The sequence below is a fragment of the Theobroma cacao genome, chromosome 10 (genome assembly GCF_000208745.1).
Source record: "Theobroma cacao cultivar B97-61/B2 chromosome 10, Criollo_cocoa_genome_V2, whole genome shotgun sequence".
Classification (NCBI taxonomy): domain Eukaryota; kingdom Viridiplantae; phylum Streptophyta; class Magnoliopsida; order Malvales; family Malvaceae; genus Theobroma; species Theobroma cacao.
Window position 1 is genome coordinate 14,789,727 of NC_030859.1, and position 25,407 is coordinate 14,815,133.

Consider the following 25,407-nt stretch of genomic DNA (forward strand, 5'->3'; position numbering starts at 1 on the left):
GTATGCTAACATGTCATCATGAATGATGACATAGTATGCAAATGTGGCATTGTGACTTGGTTATGTGACATTTTAACTTATCACATTAATGTTATTAAGTGTCGAAAAAAATAACAAATGATATTTTAATTTATAATAATAATTAATTATTAATTATAAAAATTTATTTGATTTAAAGTAAAAATATAAAGATTTAATTGAATATAATAAAAAAATAAAAATTTATTTAATTTTTTTAAATAGTTGAGGGTTTTTTTAACCATTATGTTCATTGTAAATCTTATTTATATATTTTTTTCTCTTTAAGCACTCGTAATAATTAAAGCTAACAAAAAGAAGAGTTGGCAAAGGTTTTTGCAACCTTTTTCCTTATTGGCCAGAAAGGGTTTTTGCACCTTAAACCCATAGCAAGACAAGAAGAAGCCGGAGTTGCTTGGCTTGCCTTCTCATCCACATCGTTACTAGTTCCTTTTCTATTCACCAAGAAGAAGCTGCCATGGCTATGGATAGTGGCGCCGGTGAGCAGTCGCACAAGGCTCACCGCTCTCGCCAGTCGGGCGCCTCCGCTAAAAGGAAAGCCCAAGCCAAAGCCGCAAACAAGAATCAAAACTCTGACCGGAGGCAGCAAAACCCTAAGGTTCCATTGCTTTTCTCCTTTTCACTTCCTATTACTTTGCTGTTTTGCCTTTAGCTAATAATTTTATTTTTTTTAAATTTGAATTTTGAATTAGGCATTCGCTTTTCGTTCCAATGCGAAAGCGAAGCGATTGCAATCACGCGCCGTAGAGAAAGAGCAGCGTAGGCTTCATCTTCCTGTTATCGATCGTTCCTATAGCGAACCGCCTCCCTTTGTAGTTGTCGTGCAGGGCCCCCCTCAGGTACACTTCTTACTTCCGATAAATGGTATATTATTATTCTTTGTTATAATTTGTTGGGAACCGAAGGAAAAATAAAATAAATTATGTTGTTTGGAGCTGAGGAATATTTGAATTTCATTGTGGTTTAGGATATCAAACATGGTTTGTGCTTATAAGAATTAGGCTAAAATAGAGGTTGTTCTGTTTGTTTTTGGAACAATAGTTACCTGTTTCATAGAGTGGAGAAGAAAGTTATAAGAACATAAAGTCCTTTGCTAATACCCTGGAAAAATGAACTATTTACATAAAATTGAGAACAGATATGAAAGGAGATGGAGATGGAGAGGTGCAACTTAATTTTGGTGTGAAAATTAAATGTTGAGGAGGAAAACTGGTACGCCTAATTTCCTTGTTTGGGCTTTCTGGTAGAAGGGATTGCTACTCTAAATTAGAAGTTATTTCATTGTTTTTTAAAGAAGCTTAGATATTTAGGATAACATATTTTCATCCTTGAGTATGTGTTGTATAGACAGTGAAGAAACTTGGGAAAGAGAGATAGAGAAAGTGGGGGGGGGGGGGGGGAAGGGAAGTAGGAGAGAGAAAAACAGAAACTTCTATCCGTTTTGATGGAATTTGCAAGGATAATACTGAAAACGTGGATTTACAATGTTGAATTTGAAATCATTGATCTTTAGGTTACCAAGCAGGGAAATCCTGAAGCTAGAAATGAAATTCAGAAAACCTTGGAAATTATTTGTTCCAAATGCCAATTGATGCCTACTTTTCAGTTGTTTTCAAAGTCAGGAATTTTTTGTGTGTGTGCACAATTAACTCTAGCTGGTACCATCTAGATTTCTTTTCCCAATGATTTTATGGTTAATAATTGTTGAAAGTTTTACTCGGTGGCAGGTTGGAAAGTCTCTGGTAATAAAGTCTCTTGTAAAGCATTACACAAAGCATAATTTACCTGAGGTTCGAGGACCAATTACCATTGTATCAGGTTGATGATTCCCTAAATTTAGTAGTTATTCCTATTTATTATCTGGTTTAGAAAAGTTGCGGAGTTGAGGCTCCTTGTCTGATGTGGAATTGATTGAATATGTTAGGAAAGCAACGGCGGCTGCAGTTTGTTGAGTGTCCAAATGATATCAATGGCATGATTGATGCCGCAAAGTTTGCTGATCTAGCATTGCTTCTCATAGATGGAAGTTACGGCTTTGAAATGGTGAGATATTGAAAATTTTGGTATGCTTCCCACAGCTTTTAAATTTTGGAAGATGATAATCAGCTTTTCTGGAAATTATTATTCTATAAATCTCCTATTTTGAAAATTAGTTTTACATCCTCATGCAAGAACAATCTCCTTTTCCTTTTTTCCTCCATTTGTTTTATTCTGTCATAATCATGAACTTGCTTCCTTAATGATGCTATCTGCACCCTATATGTTCATTTTCCTCCCTGTGCATTTTAAGCATATCAAGTTTTCGATCAATGAGATTTTTAATGCATTTGAATTCCTTTTTATTATCTTGTAGGAAACATTTGAATTCCTTAACATATTGCAAGTTCATGGCTTCCCAAAGGTGATGGGGGTTCTTACTCACCTTGATAAATTTAAGGACGTAAAGAAACTAAAGAAAACAAAACAGCGTCTTAAGCATCGTTTCTGGACAGAAATATATGATGGCGCTAAATTGTTTTATTTATCTGGTCTCATTCATGGGAAGTAAGCATCTTACCTAAGACTTTATTTTGATTACACTTAATGATGAAATTCCATGGTAGCTCATCCTGATAAGTTTATTTGTTGCTTCTCCCCCTTATCTGACAGATATCCAAAGCGTGAAATTCACAATCTTGCAAGATTTATCTCTGTTATGAAGTTCCCTCCTTTGTCGTGGAGAATTTCTCATCCTTATATCTTGGTTGATCGTTTTGAAGATGTTACTCCCCCTGACAGAGTGCAAATGAATAATAAATGTGATAGAAATGTCACACTTTATGGTTATTTGCGGGGTTGTAATTTGAAAAAAGGAACTAAGGTATGTCTTATGAATCTTAAATAACAATCATTACTATGCAGCAGTTTAAGTTGATGGATGCTTTAAAGATTTAAAAGCTTTTGCCTGTGAAGGTCAGAACTAGAGTCTTTCAGTAACTGGTGATCTATTTGCCCTACATGAATGGCCTACGTTATGACCTCAAACTTGATGATGCATATGCTCTAGCCTTCGCCATTTTCTTTTGCAAGAATAATTCAATGATTTTTTAGAATCTTATTTTCTAATCAGTTGTCCTAAGACCATTTCTTTGGTCAATGATATGAATTTGAGCTTCCTATGTGCTCATGTTGGTTACTGTCCACTAATGTGTTTCTCTTTTCCTCATTTCTTTGTTCAATTTTATGTGGGTTATATATCATGTCAACTAAATTGGTGTAAATGAGTATTTTCTTTCAGTTCTTGGTCACCAAACTAGTATTTTGTGTTATAAATTTTATTTAGGCTTTGGGGTGAAATTTAATTCAGGTGAATAATTATTCAAACAATGATTCTTATAGTTGTTAATCTTAAAATACTGCATTTTATAATGCCAGTATTTTAAAATTCATTGGAAGTTTCAAAACCTCTGAAAAGCATCCTAAGAGTGTGTTTGGATGAGGGATTTCATTTGTAGAGAGCATTTCAAAATTCCAAAATAAAGTCATTTTGTTTGGTGAAATTGGAATTTTCAAAATGATTGGAATTTAGATGAGAGAATTTGAAGGCCCAAATTTCTCAAGCGGTGGAATTTGTGAAAGTCCATGGTTTTGTACTAGGTCATCAATATTTATTATGCTTCTTTTTTAATGCAACTTTTTTTTTCTTTTAACTCTAACCATACCAAAACTCATTTTTAATTATATTTCTTGATTTTTTCGTATTATTAGTAATATTTATATATTTATTTTCAAATTTGATGACACTCATAATGCCATTTTTTCCCCTTTTTTTGTTTTCCTATCCCTAACATCATTATTCTTTTATCTTATACACTCAAATTTCATTTAAAAAAATGCTTATTCAAACAATGCAATTATAAATGATTTATTTTAAATTCATGCATTTTAAGAGGCCTTCTTTTGGAAATTTTTCAAGATTTCAAAACTTCTTGTCCAAATACACTCTAAATGAAGCTCTTAGGATGGGTTTGATTTTTGTTTAAACATTATGTAGGCAAATATTCTGCATTGCTGGTAATCTGGCTGTTTTACATACTTGCTTTCATTATGTTTGCTCCATTAAGTAGTTGTAGCAAAGCCCACTACCTATATATGTACCCAGAAAAAAAGTCCACTACCTATAAATTATTACTAAAACAAAGGTAAAGTTTCCATTTTGAAACAAGTATAAAAATAGTCATTACTAGGTAGGACTGCAAATGGATTGTGCCGTTTGGTTGTTTCAGTAGATCTGCTTTAAGGACATTAAAAGTAACATTGACAACAAATACCTTTTCCATTTAATCTTTTAAAGTAATATATTGTTATCCTAATCTATGAGAAATGACTTATCGTAATTTTTGCTGTACTTAAGTTTCATATATAATTTGTGATCAGGTCCATATTGCTGGTGTTGGAGACTTTAGTTTAGCTGGTGTTACAGGCCTATCTGATCCTTGTCCTTTACCATCAGCTGCAAAAAAGAAGGGATTGCGTGACAAAGAAAAACTTTTTTATGCCCCCATGTCTGGACTTGGGGACCTGTTGTATGACAAAGATGCGGTCTACATAAACATTAATGACCATTTTGTTCAATATTCTAAAGTTGATGAAATGGGGGGTACACTACGTAAAGGTTTAAAATCTCTTTCATGTTCTCAGTTTCTGTCTTTTGTTAAAGGTATATTTTGGGTAAATCCCTCACCCATTTCTTTCTGTTTTTATAGGGAAGGAACGAGATGTTGGGGAGGCCTTGGTGAAATCACTGCAGAATATAAAGAACCCAATTGATGAGAAGTTAGAAAAAAGCAAAATTTCCCTATTCAGTCAGAATCCTAATGGCTTGTTGGAAACTGAAGGTGGCAAAAAGGATTGTGACGAATCACCAAAGCATATTCGTGATATAGAGCCTTTGGAGCAATACCAGCCTGGTGAAGAAGATGATGCTGCTCAGTTTGATGAAGAAAGTGCTCACAGTGATCTGGATGGTTCAAAGTCTTCAGATCTTGATGACGAAGGTAGCAATTTTGGTGAAGAAAATGCTGATGCATTAGAGAGACCAGGTCGAGTTATGGAACAGGTTGAATTTCACAATGGTAGGAAAAGGAGAAAGGCAATCTTTGGAAACAGCATTGATCATAGTAGTCTCAAGGTAATTAATGCTGATTCTTATTGTTTGTTCTGAAAGAGCCATAATTTTATTCCACAAGGTGTAACTGGAAGAGTCATATAGCAATATCCTTTCCCTCTCTGCAATGTGTTATTAAGGCTGTATTGGTGGGAAAAGCTTTTGTTTTTTACATTCACTTTATTGCAGGTTGTAGATGAAGAGAATGCAGATGATGAATATGATGATGATGATGAAGATGAAGGTGAAGATGATGGAAGCGATGAAGACACCCAGTCATTTTTAGGTTCAGAGTTTTCAGATGGTGATAACGAGGATCTGAAGTCTGATGGTACTGTTTATTATTTATTAATTTAAGCTTAAATTTGTGTGCTGGTGATTACTTTATTAGCAGCTTCTGCAAAATAATATGGACTCATCCATCACTGATAGCCATGATTCTCTGAGCTTGCATGTAGGAAGTTATGTTAAATATAAAGCAATATAATGAATTTTGGGTAGATAACATCTGAGTTGTCCAAGGGCTAGGCTACCCAACTTGGCCCATAGGCCCTGCCAATTTGGGCTGGAGTTGGGCTTCATTTTTGGGAGTGCCCAACTTGGTCCAAGATTAACTTATTAGTAAATAATAAATTTTTGTTTAATTGTAATTGAAGAATATATTTAAAAATTCTAAAATATTAATATAAAAGACTTTTTCATTATCTTAATAATAAAAAATACTATCTAGATGACGGGCTGGGCGAGGTTCAGGCTTACTTTTTCAGAATGTTGGCTCGATCTGGCCCAGCGCATGGACACCTCTAGATTCACAGTCTATCAATTGTGTAATTTCTAAAGCGGGTATATCATTATGTTAGACTTGTTTTTTTGCAAGTTTTTGTTTTTTTTTGAAAGATTTGCTAGTTTTTGTTTTGATTGTAAACTCCTTTTTCACGATGTCCTTCCAGAAGATGGCATGGGAAACATATCAAAGTGGAGAGCATTGTTGGTGGAAAGGACGGCTAAGAAACAAAATATAAATCTTATGCAGCTTGTATATGGAAAATCTGCATCAACATCAAATACTTTTATTAATGAAGTGCAGGATGATAGTGAGAATGAAGAGAGTGATGGTGAATTTTTTAAGCCAAAAGGAGAACAGAAAAAGGTCTGTCCTGGACATAACTTGTGGCATGACTGTTTTTTAATCTTTCAAGTGTTGCATACTAGAGATGCTCAAGTGTGCCATCCCGTTGACCATCATATTTTTACTTATTTTCACCCCTCTCATTGTTATTCTCATTATTTTTTTGGTATTACTGTAGAATTTGAAAGAAGGATTAGACAGTGATAACATCAACACTGAGGACTGTTCCAAATCCACAAATTATTCAGCGCTTAAGAACTGGAAAGAGGAAGAAGTATATGGGAGTGTTCGTGATCGTTTTGTCACTGGTGATTGGTCTAAAGCTGCTCTCAGAAATCAAATGTCAGAAGCTAAAACTGAAGCAGAAGATGATGTGTATGGTGACTTTGAAGATTTAGAAACTGGTGAGAAGTGCGAGAGCCATCAGAAAGAAGATTCCAGTAATGGTGCAATCCAGAACAAAGATGATGCTGCAACTGAGGAGCGGAGGTTAAAAAAGCTAGCTCTCCGTGCAAAATTTGATGCTCAATATCCTTTTCAGTTAAACTATTTTGAATATAGTGTTTTATTTTCTTATTTTATGCTTGCTTGTCTTGATCCCTACCTGTCCCTGGTGGTAAATTCTATTAATTAGAGGGGCTCGGTTTGAATTTGCTTCATTCATCGGCCATTTCTGTCCATGTTCTCATCTGTGCCTGAGATTGTTGCTTCCACTTGTGCATTTCTGTAGACAGCATGATTTTCTTCTTTCCTTATAAGAATAGTTTAATTTTGGTTTCTGTTCAAATGGGATGCATCAGCTGGAAACTGTTTAAAGTTTCTTTTGTGACCTTAACTTAGGTTTACAGATGATGGGTCTGAATCACCAGAAGAAGAAACTGATGCACGACATGGGTTCAAATTTCACCAAAGTCAAGCAAATGACAGTGGTTATTATGACAAGGTAGACTTTGTGGCATTTCTTTTGATCAGATATATAATCTAATATCAGGTTTTAAGCATTAAATTATTCTTGGTTCTTCCAGTTGAAAGAAGAGATTGAACACCAGAAACAAATGAATATAGCAGAACTCAATGATCTTGATGAGGCTACCCGGCTGGAAATTGAGGGATTCTGCACGGGGATGTATCTAAGATTGGAAGTTCATGGTGTTCCTTTCGAGATGGTTGAATATTTTGATCCCTGCCATCCTGTTTTGGTTGGAGGAATTGGTCTTGGTGAGGAAAATGTGGGATACATGCAGGTTAGAATATGCTAAAGATTATTAATATTGTGCCATTGCAATGCTGAATAATTTTCTGCTCTCCTGTTATATATTGGGGTATTTTATTGTTTTCAACTACCTGCTGGGAGATGTTTTACTTTGGAATCTAGAGTTCTATCTTGCATGCATTTCTCATGCCGATATCTTCCACTAGCTTTAGGTGCTTCCTTTATGTGTTCACTAATTCAAATGTCTTTAACATTGTGAGTTATGGTTCCTGCTATGGAATTTGCAAGAAACTAAAGTATGTAGTGGAAGTCTCATGATTGTCTGCCATGCCAAGTCATTGGTGCTTCTGGTGGAAGAAAGGTTCTTACTACTTCAGTAACTATCTGAATCTAAAAGAAACAAGTTTTTTGAATTCCAAAATGTGAACACTGAATCAGTTAAAAGCTATTTCTCAGTTTTTAGTGAGGTAATTTTAATTTTATATATATTTCTATTTGGTAAATTTACGCTTTCCCCCTTTTTTCTGTTTTCCACTTACCTTGTGTTTCTTTCTTTCCTTTTATCTGTTTTTTTTCGCTTGGCATTTGACACTCTATGACATCGATTGAGTTTAGGCTTTTCATGTATGACTCTTTCACCTATTGCCGATTGGTTTTATATATAATGCTTAATGTTGTATTAGAGCTCAAGTTGTTTGTGACCCCTTATTATTGTCCATGTATTCAATTCATATCTTTCAGTTGCTTATATGGGGTTTAAAAGTGAGGGGGAGTTAAGTGGTAATATCCCACATTGGTTCTGTTTAGGGTTTGGTGTGGCATTATGTTCAAGTTGGGCCTCTCCCCTATTACCAATTGGTTTTAAACTGGATCTTAACAATTGGTAATTTGTTTTTGGTAGTAGACTTTAAAACTAAAACATTATTGAATAAGTAAAACTTAGATTTGAACTGAAAGGTTGTCAAATCATAGAATTCTACAAGACTTGGTGCATATTTACTTGATAAATTCTTGATTCTATAAAATAACAATTTGGTAGAAATATCCACATTGCACTCTGATTAAGAGATTCTCTTGTAATTCCAATGGTTTTTGTATTTTGTCTTGTTGAAGAAAGTATATGTATTGTAAAAGCTCCTTTTTTTCCCCTTCCAGACAAGGCTAAAACGGCACAGATGGCACAAGAAAGTGCTGAAGACTAGAGATCCAATAATTGTTTCAATTGGATGGAGGCGTTACCAGACCACCCCAGTTTATGCCATTGAGGACCAGAATGGAAGGCATCGCATGCTCAAGTACACTCCAGAACATATGCATTGCCTTGCAATGTTTTGGGGCCCCCTTGCCCCTCCCAAGTCTGGAGTGCTTGCTGTTCAGAGTTTATCAAACAATCAGGTGACTTTTCTCAATTGTACTTTTCATGTTAAGAGCTTTTGCCTCATAAAATTATGGAGCAGGTGGGGGTGATGAAGGGATAACATGTATGGATCTTGATTAAACTTTTTCACTATGGTAGTTAGAATTTCATAGTTCCTATATTGAAAATAGTATTTCAAGTTATTGACATACTTGGACTTGTAAAGGGAGGGTATGAGGATCTGAAAATTAAAACTATATTACCATTTATTTATTTTTTTGGTTCTGACAGATCAGTTATACACATAGCTACATATTTTTCTTTAACTAAATTACATGCAGCCTTAGAGTCCTTTAATTTGTGTATGGCATGTAAAACTAGAAAGTGAATTTTTAACAAGGGTCCTGATGTTTCTGCTGGTTGCTGAATTGAAAGTGTCAGAACAGAGCTAGTTGTGTTATTGTACTTTCTGGAAATGATAATATATATTGCTAATCTTCTCCTGAAACATAAGATTTGAGTTGGGGAATTTCAAGGTGTTGTCTTTATTTGATGTTTCCATGATTTAGGAGCTTACATAGGCTGCTTAATTCCTGTTTCAGGCAATTCTAATAATTCCAGGTTTCCTCAAAATTGCTACAGCTGTAGTCATGAGTCTTCAATCAGTACTTTTATTAATGTCTTTGAGGTTTTATTAACGTTCCAGGTGTTTAGCAGTCAACCTTTATCTTATTTTCTATCTTAGGTTTTTAAGTTCTAGAATCAATACTACTAAAAGCCCCTACATGTACATCCTGAAAGTCTCTATATGTGCATGTAATCTTTCAATTAGTGGAGAACAAGTGTACTTGGAAAGATTTCAGCAAAGCCTTGAACTATATTTTAATCTTCTTATTTGAGATCCAGCTCTGTTTGGATCTAATTGCAGCCCCATATCATTTCCTTTAAACCCTAGAAAGGCCATCTATAAGATCCCAACTGAACACTCATTATTTAACCATCAAACTTTACCTTTGATACCAAGGTTTATGTTCACGACTCAAAGGTGAAATCCATAGATAAAATTCTTGGCTGTGGCCTAAATGTTGCCCTTTTAATTTGATGCAATCCTCTGCTGCTGTTGGCATAGGAATTTCAGATGTTTAGTCTTCCTAAGAAACAACCTTTTTGATATTCAAGTAATGTTTAAATTTCTTTATTTTTGTTATTTTCATGATGGTAAACCAATCTTTAATAAGCCTAATTGTAGACCTTTACTGAACTACAGTCCACAGTTGACTTGGTAAAGTTGGAGCCTTAAGGCAATTCTAAACCTTTGTTTCTGTCAGGGTTCTGTTTCTTCTCCTTGTTTCCTTTATTATCTTATAGTTTTCACTACTCACCAAGTTGCTTTTATTTGGCATGCCAGGCAGCATTTCGCATCATAGCAACAGCATATGTACTTGAGTTTAACCATGCAGCACAGATAGTGAAAAAAATTAAGCTGGTTGGTTACCCCTGTAAAATATTCAAGAGAACAGCCCTCATCAAGGATATGTTTACTTCAGATCTTGAAGTAGCTCGGTTTGAGGGTGCTGCAGTTCGAACTGTCAGTGGGATCCGTGGGCAGGTGAAAAAGGTATGTTTGTTCATGTAGAAGTTGATATTCTTATGACTATTTGTATTATGTCCTCATAGATTCTTTTAGTTGCATTTACTTTTGATTACACATGCTTGCCTTTTGCGCTAGATTCTTTTAATAAATGAAGAAAGTGAAGGGCAGACAAGTAAGCCAGCCCAGCACTAGTCTTATTTGAGAGTGGCTACTCTAACTTTAAGTTGGTAAAATGTGGAGACATGTCCCGCTATCATAATCCTTCCCAGGATCTTTCTTTGGCAAGACCATAATAAATCAGGGTTTTTTGTTGTCTTTAACACGATCCAAATAGACCTTACTCCTGCTAAAAAGAAAATATGCTGAAAACTAATGGTGTTCATCCTCTCAGGCTGCGAAGGAAGAGATTGGTAATCAGCCCAAGAAAAAGGGAGGGCAACCTAGGGAAGGAATTGCAAGGTGCACCTTTGAGGATCGGATTTTGATGAGTGACATAGTCTTTTTGCGTGCATGGACTCGAGTTGAAGTTCCTCAGTTTTACAATCCATTAACTACTTCATTGCAACCTCGTCAAACAACCTGGCAAGGAATGAAAACTGTAGCAGAATTGAGGAGGGAACACAATCTTCCTATTCCTGTTAACAAGGATTCCCTCTACAAGGTTTTTTTTTTTTTTTAAATTGTTTCTTATTATTATTAATATGACGCTGGTGATTAGAGCTGGCTATTGGGAGGTTGGGATTTTAGGTTTTGAGTCATTTCAGGTTCAGATTACATTAAATTTATTCCATTGACTTTTTAGTTATTTCTGGGGTATCGGGTTTGGTTTTGGGTGGGTCTTTCAGATTCAGATGAATGTTTGCTACATTTACTTTGCATTTAGATAGCAGTGGAGTTCATGTGCCAGATTTGGGAATGTTGGCTTTTTGAGTAGATAGACTGGAGTTGGGTTGGCTTTTGGACGGGTTTGGTGGGTCATTAAAAGTCAGCTGTTGCTACCTCTACTGGTGATTATGTTGGACCTTAGGTCTTTCAGTCACCTCCTGCCACCTCCCAAAAGAGGTTTCTCTTTGTTTGGAATCTGTTAATGTTTATTGTTTTTGTTGTGCTTATATTTGTGTTTACAGCCAATTGAGAGAAAGCCAAGGAAGTTCAATCCCCTGGTCATTCCTAAGGCATTACAGGCGGATCTTCCATTTGAATCAAAGCCCAAGAATATACCTCATCGGAAACGACCACTTCTTGAAGATAGAAGAGCTGTTGTCATGGAGCCTCATGAACGAAAAGTTCATGCTCTTGTTCAGCAACTTCAATTGATTAGGAATGACAAGGTTTGTGATTCTAGATATTGGCTCAAATATCTTATTTTATCCCTTGTAATTTCAAATAAGTCATTTGCTCAGAGTAAATGTAGAGCTAGGTGTGCATCAGCGATAGGAACAAGTCGATGAGCTCTCAAGGGTTTGCTCACCTGCTTGATTAGGCATTTATTACTGATGTTAATTCCCATGTTGAAAGGTTTTGTATCATCATCATTATTGCGAATTTGCAGATGAAGAAGCGAAGGCTCAAGGAGGAGCAAAAGAGGAAAGAACTTGAGACACAGAGAGCAAAGGATGAGCAGTTATTAAGAAAGCGCCGGAGAGAAGAAAGGCAGGAGAGATACAGGGAGCAGGACAAACTAAAGAAGAAGATCCGGAGGCATGCAGAAGCCTGATTGTTATTATGCAGGAATGTTTTGAGGAACATAATGCTATTGGATCTTGCAGACTAAATTTGATCTTTAATCAGTTTTCTGCACATCAACTATGGCCTTGGTGGTTTCTAACGAGTTGACATTGGTGTGTACTGGTTGATGTGGATGGTTCTTGCTGACTGCACCTTCTGGGTTTTGCCTTCCTGATCATTTCCTTGCAGATAAATCTTGCTACTTACTTAAAAAGGTGGCTTGGTGGGTAGTTGAGTAGCATAAGCTTGTAGGAGGCCTAATATTTCTGATGTAAATCAGGTAGTTCCTGCATATGTGCTAGCCAAATTTTGCCCTAAAAATTTTGATGAGATGTTTGCTTTCACCCTGATTTGTTATAAACATTGCAAAAATGCAGATCATTGGATGCACGCATTTCGATTCTACGTCTGTACCATCTATACACATAGTAGCTTATAAAAAGTTCCTAGTCTTGTGAAATTTAAGAATTGGGATTTATCACATTCATATCAACATAGTGTATATCTTTCTTTCTTGTTTTTACCATTTATTCCACCAAAAGTTACTTGAAAGCGTATTTGTGAAAATATGATTTTAGTTACAAATTTTCAACGTCTATAAGATGTTCTTTATTCATTAAAAAATAAAAGAAATTGAACTTGAATATGAAAGGAAAGCTGGGGGGCAATTGGAAGAGTGGTGAATTCAAGTCGGATAATTTTGAGTTTGGATTTACGTAAGCTTCGGGTTATGGTACAGTTATTGTCAATTTAAGTGGTTTTAGATTTCAGCATACAAACATTTGATTTAATAGTAAATGTATGAGTTTTTTATTCAAAAGAGTTGGGTTAAAATCTCTCATTGCAAATGTAACACTCCAAATTTGACATAGTTGATCCTAGGCTGCTAGTTCAGCTAAATTTGGGCTTAGAAGCCTCAAAACTCGATTTTTCATCATTTCCTCTCTGCACCTACATTCTCCACCCATTTTCTCTCAACTCTTACATCCTTCAAACCCATTAGATTCCTTAAAAAACCAAGGATTTTGAGTGTTGGAAGTAAGAGTTTTTACCTCCTAAAGGCTTGGTTGATGATTTTCACTTTCTCTCTCTAAAATCCAAACCCTAACTTCCAAGAATGGATTTTGAAGCACTTGGAGTTATTTGAAGTAAATTTGGAGCTTGGGAAATGCTTCTAAAGGTAAAATTAATCGTTTCTACTGATTGATTTTCAATTTAAACAGTTGATAACTTAGATTTTTATTTGGTCTAGCTTGGAGAGATTGGCCCCCTTAAAGTTGACAGGAGATTTGGGATAAATAATTGTGCAATTTAGCTTCTTAGGTATGGGTTTAGCTCATTATTGAAGGATTTGAGCTTATAGGTTGGATTGCTAAAGATTTAATTATTTTTAGAAAAGCTGGTATTTTCGAAAGCCATGATTTAATTAGTCACATAATGTTTTGATGTGTTCTAAAAGGGAAATAGAGTAAGTTGACTCGTTAGCAAGCTATAGGATGATTGGAGGCTGAAGCTAAGCTTGGTAGTGGGAGAACTTCCAATTTGTCATTGTGAGTGGGTTAATTAAGTGCATGTGATGCATAACGCATGGAAAATGCATTGCATTGGTATTATATTATGAATGTAGGCTTAGTTGAATATGCCTAGGCTAGAGAACTATGCATGTATACATGTGTATGTGATTGCCTAGATGGGTGTGCCTAGGCTAGTATATTATTAATGTACATGTTGGTATATTGTTGGTCCTAAGTAAATGTGCTAGAGGGGGGGTGAATAGCACAATTTGACTCTTTCAAAAATTAGCTCTAAGTGGGAACAACTGCAAGTGAAAAGAAGGAATGAAAATAAGAACAAAAACAGAGTAGATAACATAACAGAATTTAGAGTGGTTCGGTCCAAGACCTACATCCATTACCTTGATTGTTCAACCAAGAATTTTCTAATCAATCCACTAAGAATGGTGAAATTCACAAGATTTCACCAAGCTTTACAATGGCTTTTACCAGGCATAGCCAAAACCTTTCACAATAGTTTTTATCGGGATCAACTAAAACCCAAAGTGGTTTTTCAAAGGCTCAACCACAACCCTTCACAATGATTTTTAATGAGCTCAACCAAAACCCAAAGTGGTTTTTCAAAAGCTCAACCACAACCTACAACAATGATTTTTCTCACGGGATTAACCAAAACCCAACAACTAACTTTTCAAGGTTAAGTTAGAACCTATACACTCAATCAAGCAATCCAAACTTGATCAACCCCTTAGAGTGCCTTGCACACTCTAAGTAATCAAGAAATGAAAAAAAGATGAAGTACAATTGATCACCTAGTTGATCTAAGATGTACAAAGCTAAGCTCAAACACTTTTCAAAGGATAAGAGTGAAATACAAGTGAAAAGAGAAGGTGTTTGGTCTTCTAAGCTCAAAATCACTTTGGATAACTTCTCTCTCTTGTTTTTGACTATTGGAGAGGCTTTAAATACTTGCAAAATCAATTCTGTCCGTTGGAGATAGAAAATAGCCGTTTCTAATCGTTATTTTATCTTCTAGTGCTCAATTTAAATTTTCTGGCAGAATGATCTTAGTTGACTAACTGCGCTCTTAGTCGACTACGTCGTTTTTGTCTTCTGATCTTAGTTTCTAGCAGTAAGCACTTAGTCGACTAACTTCCTTCTTAGTCGATTAAGTTGTATCTATCTTGAAGTTTAGATTTCTAGCAGTAGGCTCTTAGTCGACTAACTTAGTTCTTGGTCGACTAAGTCTTCTCTGCCTTTTGATGCTCTTGAGCCCGCCAACTTATAATTTGAATTTTAGCTAACTAATACCCTTCATTATCCAACTAAAAGGCTTCTGTTTTGTTGATCAATTGTAGCTCCCTTATTCATATAATTTTTGATATGTGCCTATGAATGATTTATTTATTCTTGGCATACAATTTTTGTCCTGCACACTCAAGTAGAGATATTAGACATCAATGAAAGAGAATATTTTGCTATCATAAAAAACATACAGAGTCAACATTCTTTATCTCTTATTTTTGATGATCACAAAACACTCCAAGATTAAGAATGCAATGTCTATGTTCAATATGAATGCTTCAAATCTTTATGCATAATGAGGTGCTCCCCCTTAGTCAATGCATCTACTTTTCTTTACATAATATTCAACAAAACCAAAACTGAGCATCACACACATAAATTAAACATGAAGACCTATTTAACTCTATTTGATTTAGTATTCATTCTCTCTTGTTTTTTTCATCGTTAAACAAGATATTCAAAACTCCTCCTTAATGAGTGCATCAATATTTTTCTTTAATCTTTAAATCAAACTTTAATGAATGAGAATCATAAGCACTCATACACCTAAGTCATACAAGCTTATAGATATAGTTCAATAACTTCAAGAGTCAAGCTTATGTCAATGTAAGAACAAGTGTATGGGAGTTAAATCATTTCAATAAATTGTCAAGAATTACTCAAATAATGCTTAAGAAAATTTGATCATTTTGTTATAATCAAAACTATAATAATGTTAGAGCTAACAATCTCCCCCTTTTTGATATGACAAAACTATGAGCATAATTTGGATTTGAAATGATTTTAAAATCTCCCCTTCAACATATGCATAAAATTAAATTTGCTCATAAACCTTCTCCCCCTTTTTGTTTTATCAAAAAGGTTAAGAAGAGTGAGCATTAAACACTTAAGCTCAAGAAATAATGGTTAGCAAAATCCATCAAGAATATAAGCGTTAAGATCATGAATATGTAACCATAAAGTCTCCAAGTCATCATATATATGCACTTAATATCTTTAACCAAGTCATTAAGAAATATACCCATTAAGCACATTCAACTGTTAATTCATCAAAAGAATCATCAATAACAAAGCCACATGTATATATACCTGTAAGCGAAATGTGGACATAATAATTATGCAGTTCAAGAAAGATAATCATAAAGATGTTCAATAAGCACATAAGCCATATTTGAACTCCAATACCGAGTGTTAAAGCTCAATATACCAATTGATAGATATAAGTAAAATCTCCCCCTTTGTAAAAGCACAATATCAATTATGAGAGATGGAATTTTTTTAAAGCTCATTATATCAATTAGTAAAGCACTAGTAAAGACTTCCCTTATCATTAAGCATTTTAAGCATATCAACTTCAAGGCTCAAAACATTTAAGAAAGATATGATCAATTTAAAGCTCAAGAGAGAAGAGACAATTATAAAGCTTGATACTAATTTTAAAGCTAGACAATAATTGAGAAAACTTAAGGCTTGATACCGATTATGCATTTCAACATTCAAGTTTAAGGGAGAAGCAATATAAGGCACAATATCTATTTTGGTGTTTAGAAAGATGTTACTGGCAGCGAAGAACACCAAATGTGGAATCTCACCAAACCTTGTTGTTGAAGATCTTAATTCCTTATGATATCAAGGACAATGATTGCCTCCCCCTTAAGAAATCATAAGCTCAACACAAATTGTTAGAGATCCTCAATAAATCAAGCATTAGGAGAGAAATCATGAGCCTAGAATAAATGAGCATTCAAATGGATATTCAATCTATTTTCTTAATACTCAAGTATTCATGAAACTAAAAAAGTATGAGCATTTGAATAGATGTTCAACATATGCATCAAATACTCACATTTCAAGAAATATTTGTAAAGTAGTTCCTAGGCATGTCTAAGATATCATTAGCTTTCAAGCATCATTCTCAATTATCATTAAGTGTTATCAATCATCATCAAGCATTCATTATTTATTCTCAATATCAATAAGCCAAGCAGTATTAATCAAGCATTTCTTGGAAATTCCCTAAAAATAGCAACTCAAGGAGAAATTAAAAAATATCATCATTAAGCATTTTTAGCAAGTATTCTTCCAAATCAATTTCAAGCAGTTATTCATCCAAGTCATTTTGAACCAAGCATTGCAAGATGTATTCTCCAAATTATATATGAAATTGTCAATTCAAGGAGAACTTTCACAAAAGGCATATCATTATTAATGAAGCATGACTAAAGCATTTTGCATTTATTGCAATCTTTTATGAAAGTTATGATCAAGTAAACACAAACATGATTACAAGAAATAACATGGCTATCTTCCTTAATCATGATTCCAATTTTGTTCATCAAAATGCAAGCATGAGTTCAATATAGACATATACCCATTGAAAAAATATGCAACCATTGAAGTTTAAGGCACATGCAATTTTTTAATAATTCTTGATTCATGAGTGATATCAATTGTTATAGAATTGTGAGACCTTGACCTTTATAGACTCGTAGATAGAAGTACACGCGATATCCTTGATCAGGGATAATTTCGTTATTTCCTTAGTAAGCCCATAAAAGTAAGATTTTAAACAATAGTATGGACTAAGTAGGCCTAAGGCATAAATAAATGATGAAAATATGGGTAAAATGACAAGGAAACAAAAATTTTGATGATTTTCACGGTAGGGGCAAAATGTTCATTTTTCACCTCAAGTTAGAATTTTTAAGTTTTCATGAACCCGAGCATTTCTAGACCATTATGGACTTTGTCCCAGTGTCAAAAGAGTAAAAGATTTCATAAAAGATTGGAGGGGAATAAGCTAATTTGTAGAGGGGTAATTTGGTAATTTAAGTGGAGTGGATAAGCTTGGGCTATAAATATCTCTTTCTTTCAGCAGCTTTTACATTCTCTAGCAGCTTTTCTTCTTCTTCTTCTTCTCTTTCACGTTGCTTCCCAACCTCCATGAAAGCTTGATATAAAGCTCCATAACCTCCCTCAAAATAGCTCCACTTTTCATGCTTTTGGTGCATTTCATAAACCCTTGTGCTCTTCCATTCTCTCACTTTAAAACCCTTGAAAAATCTTGTTTCCATACTCTCTCTCACTAGATAGGTGTTTTAGAGAGAGAAAGATGAAGCTTTACAATAGTTTGGAGAATTGTTGGAAAGAGTTTCAAAGTTTCAAAGCTATTAAGGTGAGTAGTAAATTAGAGTTGAAATTTTAGTGTTGAGAATGACTAGAGAATTGACTTGTGAATACTTTGTAGTTGAGATGGTTAATTCACTTTAGAGTGATAGGATAATGAAAATGGATAGCCATTTAATGGCAAATGGAAGCTAGTTAAGAACAAGCTTTTAGAATTCATAAGTGTGTGGCTTGACTTAGTGGTGATACTAATGTGATGATAGATTCCAACGAAGCCCCATTGCCCCATTTGGACAATTAGAGAAGTTAAAGTCGACTAAAGGATTCAACAAATACCGGTGAGTGAACTTGCATTTCAAAATAGTTTTGGGAATGTAAATGATTTATTCAATCTTTCTTAAAAAAACGGGTGCCTTGGGAACAAGCCTTTGATAAATTGTCTCTATGTGTGACATGTGGCTGTTATGGATTGTTGTATTACTACATTATGTTGATATATTTATATATATGAATAATGTTGTGTAATTATATTGACTCGGCTATGTACGAGTAGGAGTGTGCATAAGTCGATGCTGACCCTGCTATGTGCGAGTGGTAGTGCGCATAAGCCGCTGCTGACTCGGCTATGTGCGAGTGAGAGTGCGCATAAGCCGATGCATATGAGCTGATGATGATGGGAGGGTGTGTATGATGATTGTTATATATATATATATACACACATATATGGTATATGGTTGTAATGAAATGTGAGAATTTGACATGTTGAATTTTGGGAATTTATATGTGTTTCATGTTGTTTTTTTTGTCATTTTAGCAGGATGGCTTTCTCTTGAAAGAAAGGAAATTTTTTTTATGCTGCTCTGTTTCTCTTTGCAAAGAGAAACTCTCGGGTTAGAGGGGTAAGGCTGGTCGAAAATCTCGCTGCAGCGAGAAACTTTATGTTTTGTGACCAAAATTTCGTTGTAGCGAGATTCATTCTCGCTGCAGCGAAAAACTTTCTATTTTGCTCCTCATTTGGTTTGGTTGCTATCCTATTTCCATTTCTTTGGTACCATAGTTGAGCATGGACTTCCAACATTAAGGAATAAATGAATTAAGTTTAAAATGAGGAGGTTTGGTGAGAAACCCTCGGCCAGTTAAGAAACCCTCGGCTAGTTGATAATTTAAGTCAAGTGTCGCTGCAGCAAAAATTCATTCTCTGCAGCGAGGACCTGTCTTTTATTTGACCTGATTCGTATATATGCTATTAAAGTTTTCACTCTTCAAATCCTATGTTGAGCATGGACCTTTTTCATAAAATGATTTACTCATGTGGGATTTACATGAGGGGTTTTAATAAGAATTAAAACAAATTGCATTGTTTTGAAAAAAATGAATGCATTATGATTTCGTTAAACATTCCTTATGGTATGCTTGTTCCCTTTTTGTTCACTCACTAAGTTTATACTCACCGTTTTCAACTTCGTGTTTTTAGATCAAGAGGCAGCTGGTAGCTAGGTCAAGGTTTCTTTGTAGATTCGTACCTTTGGTAGGTATCAATGGCATTCAGTAGCTACACCTTCACTGTGGTCACTCCGCTAGAAACCCGGAGTCATTTTGTTGTAAACATGTACAAGTGATGTAAATTATTAAATTATATGTTTATACAATATATATACATTTGATTTGTATGCCACTATGAGTTGGCAATGCTTTGTATTATTTTGATTCAAGTTAAAAAATGTGACTTAGCAATTTTGATGGAATGGTGAACAGGTCATATTAATAGGCTTGCTTAGGCTTAGTGGACTACATCCATTGAGCCCATGCACCGGTCATGGCCCGAAATTTGGGTCGTGACAAGAATATTGAAAGCAAAGCACTCAACTCATGAATGTATTCAAAGTGAACATTCAATCATCAATGAATACCAATTATCAAGATTCAAGAAAGAGATATTTAATCAAAGCACATTAGGCATTCATTGCTAACTAAAGCTATAGGCCATATTTTATTTGACATGTCAAGTTGTTTATGGTGACCTATAAGCTAAAGTTGGATGCACACAAAATCTTTAGATCATGTAAACGTTAAGGCTCAATGAAGACATAGTTAACATTTAAATGCATATTCAAAATAAATTTCAACTATTTCAACTCACAATATATGCCATGATCAAACTTGACAATTAAATTCATATTCAAATGCATAGCTCAAGTCAAGTTTTAGACTTCAAACCTTAAGGTCAAGCATAAAGAAAAATCATATAAGCATGTGTCTTGACCAATATAGTAGATGAACCAAGAATATTTTCATTAAGTTCAATGAGTTCATCTTAATCGAATAAGTATGCATAATCAAGAAATCAATTTTGAAACAATCATTTAAGCACAAACGTAAATTATATTTCAAGAATTGTTCCTAGATTAGCATTTGAACATTTCAATTTTCATGAGAAGATATTTTCTATATATGCACATGAAAATCCAATCGGATTAATAAATTCAAGCATTGATGGACAATTTCTCATATTTGTATTTTGTCGTTGTAAATACATAAGAATTTATGGAATGAATATGAGTGTCATGCTTGGGAATAGATAGATTTATGTCATCAAAAAGGATTTCCCATTTTTCAGCAAGTTTTGCAATTTTAAGAACATGTACTTGCACCAAATGATCATGCAAGTATTCATAATGCATGTTTTTAAGAGTCAAGAATCATCTTTGAAGAGGAAATTTAGAGAAGAAAATATTGTAATGGACAAGAAGTAAAGTAAAAAGACATTTTGGAACTCAAAACCTGTCCATTTTGGATTGAGAGCACTCAAAAGTCCACTACATATCCCTTGGGTCCACTTTTTATCATTCTAGCAACATTGTTTGCATTTTCTTCTACAATAGTCAACTAGCTATGCTAAGAAGTCAATTATGCTTGATTCTTACATATTGAAAAGCCAGAAAAAGGTGCAAAACATGCAATGTTCTAAGGTATAATTATCTCAAAACATGGATTAGTGTGAGAACAATTTAGAATTTCATTTTAACCATGTTAAAACATCATTCTAGACATGTATGATCAAAGATTCTTCAAGAAAAACATGTGAACTCAAATTTTAGCTTTTATTACTCATTGTTCACAAGTGCTAAAAAGTTGAAATGCTCATTTGAAGAATCATGCCTTTAATATGCTCAAACATACTCAATTTACATCATAATGCGTAACTATGACTTATAACATGTACAACAAGCATTTAAACAAAGTTTAAGCATAATAAGCATCAAATTTAGCATTTTCAACAATTTTCCAGCATATGGATAAAAATGCCCTTGAGGTCATTCAAGCATTCATTTGCAATAAGATCAAGTTATATTAGCATTTTCAACATAAGGCACACTTCTTCAAGTTTTATATCATTGAAATCATTGTAGCCTCAAGCATTACAAGAAGATTTGTTCCTTTGCTTGAAAAATGACATCAATGCCAAATTATCACACTCAAAATCATGCTTAAGAAATCATTTTCAATCAATTTCATCAATCATGAGAGAAATGCCAAGCAAAATGGGATTTATGCAATTCATGTATCAAATCAATTTTGCTCAACCATGCTATATCATCAAAAACAATGAATCAAATTCAATCAAAGAGAATAAAGAGATTTCGCAAGAAAATCAATTGATAAAGATTTAATCTTTCTTTGTAAACTTTTTAACTTGAAACATTCGAGATTAGACTTGCTTTGTGAAAAATCATGAGCTTAATGTCACTCAATTTGTTTCATTATGCTCTAAATGATTTATGAAATGTGTAATGAGCATAATGAATCATGTTTATGCATGTCAAGGGTCATTTGCAAAAATCTCACAATTATGTTCCAAAAATACCCTTATGACCATTCAAGTTTACAAGCAAGTATACACATCCAATAAGAACAAGTCATAAGTATTTTTCATTATGAAACAAACTTGTTCAATTCATAAATCATTCTAAACTTAAAGGATGGCAACATTTTTTTCATATAAGCTCATTTTGCTTTAAAAGTACTAATTAAAGTAGTCAAAACTTTCAAGTTCATTATCAACCATCTTGAACTATTCAAACAAGTTGTAGTATGCAAATCAAGATTGTTCAAATGGTCGACTTATGTTAGGCATAAGGAAAGCAAGGACAATTTTTTTTTAACTCAACTTTCCTTGTTTTAGGCTACTTGAACAAATGTAAGTGTAAGTCATCAAGTATGCGCATATTTCTATCACATTATCCAACCTTTTATGTTTCAAAATTATGTGAAAAAATCATTTTTTCTCAAAGAAGTAGTATGGAAACAATTTCATAAATCATGAGGAAATTTTATAGAAACAATTTTCCATAATCAATCAATCTTAATAAAATAATTTTCTCAAAATAAGAATGATAATATATTCAAGATCAAATATAAGTACATACTCAATCATTTGATTCTTACTTCCTTGCAACTTATAGTATGTATCATATCAAATCAAGTTACATAGCCAAGTTTGATCAATAAAGCCCAAAGAATTGTGCACTTAATATTCAAGTAAGAATAGGCAACTAAAATTTTCAATGTAGCAAACAATTTTAGAAACCAAGCCAAATGAAGGAAACATTCAATAAATAGGCAATCAAGATTCTCATTAAAAAAAATTTTAGCATAGAAATCACACATTTTCCTTTACGTGTGACTAAAGAGCATCCATTTTTCAAGAATTGTTCCTTCTTGCTCTAGCACACCTACAAGAGACATTTTTCATTTGATCTTTGGTATCCAAATTGCTTTGGATCCTTGAAAGTTAGTCTCATTGCATAAAGTTCCTTTTGGAACCCACACTTGTTTAATTTTATAAAGTAAACATTTTCTAATTAGACAAGTGTATGAACAATAACTATAAAATGTGCAATGATTGCCTTTAGTTATTTTGGAAGGTGAGGAATTCATGAAAGCCTTTTGTTTCTCATTTATTAAATCTTCAAATTTTCTCTTCACATTAAAATTTCCTTCTTCCAAAATATCAATTTTCTTTTGGTAAGATTGAAACTCCTTTTCCAAATTTTCATTTTCTTTTTCCAAGTCAATTTTTGCTTTCATCAAAAATTCATTTTCAACATCGAGTATGGAAATAATTTTCTTGTGCTTCATATTCATTTTCTCAAATTCAAATGCTAAATCCTCAAAAACATCATGCAATTCATTAAAAGCATATGAATTAAGTTCACAAGATGAAGAACTTACCTTTATCTCTTCAAGACCCATGAGGCATAATTCAATTTGATTTGAGGATTCATCTTCACTTGATTCCTTGTTTGCATTTGCCACGTTGCTTGTTGAGCATTGATTCTCACAAGAGTTGTCTTCCAATTCTTTTTTCATATTTGTTTCTCCATATAACTCTTTTAATTTTTGCCAAATTTCCTTCGCACTTTTGCACATAAACACTTTATCATATTCTCTATAATCAAGTGCACAAATGAGAGTGTGCATGGCCTTAGAGTTGATTTGCGCTCTCTTTATTTTAGCTTCTGTCCACTTATTTCTATCTTTGGGAGTTTTCTCACCATTTACCGAATTTGTGATGATAGGAACGAAAGGACACTCGATAATGACATCCCATATCTCATAGTCATAAGCCCTAACATAAATGGACATTCTAGTACTCAATAAGGATAATTTGATCCATCAAATTGAGGAGGCATATTTATGTATTGACCCTCAGTATCAACATATTTTTCTAGAGCCATTTGAATCTCCCATAAGGATGATAAGCCTTAAAAATGAGGGTTAGGCTCTAATACCACTTGTTGGTCTTAAGTAAATGTGCTAGAGCGGGGGGTGAATAGCACAATTTGGCACTTTCAAAAATTAGCTTTAAGTGGGAATAAATGCAAGTGAAATGAAGGAATGAAAATAAGAACAAAAACAGAGTAGATAACACAACAGAATTTAGAGTGGTTCGGTCCAAGACCTACGCCCACTACGTTGATTGTTCAACCAAGGATTTTCCAATCAATCCACTAAGAACAGTGAAATACACAAGCTTTCACCAAGCTTTACTGTCACGACCCAAATCCCGGGCCATGATCGGTGCGAGGGCTCAATGGACATAGCCTACTAAGCCTAAGCACGCCTAGCTATATTATCCTGCTCATTATTCCATCAAATTACTAAAGTCACATTTCATAATTTAGAATTTAGTTAATGCTATTCATTTCCAACTTATAATGGCATTACCAACTAATATACATGTGTTGTCTAAACATATGTCTTAATAATTTAAATTGGGTTTGTCTATACACAATAAAAGAGTACTCGACTTCCAGTGGAGAGACTAGGACGAATGTATAGCTACTGAATGCCGAGACACCTACCAAGGGTCGAATATACGAAGACACTTTGACCTAGTTACCAGTTGCCTTGTGATCTGAAAACATGAAGTTGAAAACGGTGTGTATAAACCTAGTGAGTGAACAAGGAAGGGAACAAGCAACAGTATGGAAGGATTTAAAAATCATTATGCACTTATTTCAAAACAATGCAATTTAATTTAGTGCTTATCAAAACCCCTCAGGAAAACCCCAATTGATTAAATCACTTAATGTAAAGGGTCCATGCTCAACAAAAAATTTGAAGAATGAAAACTTTACTAACTTTCATGCAATTCTAGTCAAGTAGACGATGGGTCCTCGCTGCAGTGGAAAGGCATTCTCACTACAGCGACATTTGACTTAAATTATCAATTGGCTGAGGGTTTCTCACCAAACCCCTCATTTTAAACTTAATTTGCTTATTCCTTAATGTTAGAAGTCCATGCTCAACTATGGTACCAAAGAAATAAAAAATAACGCAGCAATCAATCAAGATACTAAGGGAAACAGAAAGTTTTTTGCTGCAGCGAGATTCAAGCCATAAAACACAAACTTTCTCGCTGCAGCGAGAACCATGTCTGGTGAAACCCTCGAAAACCCGAGAGTTTCTCACTGCAGCGAGAATGAATCTCTCTACAGCGAGAAACAGGGTACCAGCAAAAATTCCCCATTTTCTCAAGAAAAGGCCACGCTGTTCACATGTCAAATGAATCTCGCTACAGCGAGAAACAGGGTACCAGCAAAAATTCCCCATTTTCTCAAGAAAAGGCCACGNATCTAAAACTTTACTAAGTACTAAAATTAGAACAATTTAATCTTATCCAAATAATCAAAATTAATTAACTAAAACTAATTGACTAAAATTAAAATCGAAAAGAAAAAGAAAAATAATAA

The 25,407-nt window shown here is 34.1% G+C and overlaps 1 protein-coding gene across 1 annotated transcript; it reads left to right on the top strand.

Annotated features, from left to right (window-relative positions):
- LOC18586836 (ribosome biogenesis protein bms1) lies at nucleotides 349–12,729 on the top strand. Its single transcript, XM_018129532.1, has 18 exons — nucleotides 349–637; nucleotides 732–878; nucleotides 1,767–1,857; nucleotides 1,964–2,082; nucleotides 2,393–2,583; nucleotides 2,689–2,899; nucleotides 4,456–4,693; nucleotides 4,785–5,209; nucleotides 5,375–5,516; nucleotides 6,136–6,335; nucleotides 6,493–6,844; nucleotides 7,163–7,257; nucleotides 7,340–7,558; nucleotides 8,683–8,922; nucleotides 10,293–10,502; nucleotides 10,870–11,139; nucleotides 11,606–11,809; nucleotides 12,031–12,729. The coding sequence occupies exons 1-18, from the start codon at nucleotides 497–499 to the stop codon at nucleotides 12,193–12,195; spliced, it is 3,660 nt and encodes a 1,219-aa protein (XP_017985021.1). The 5' UTR covers nucleotides 349–496; the 3' UTR covers nucleotides 12,196–12,729.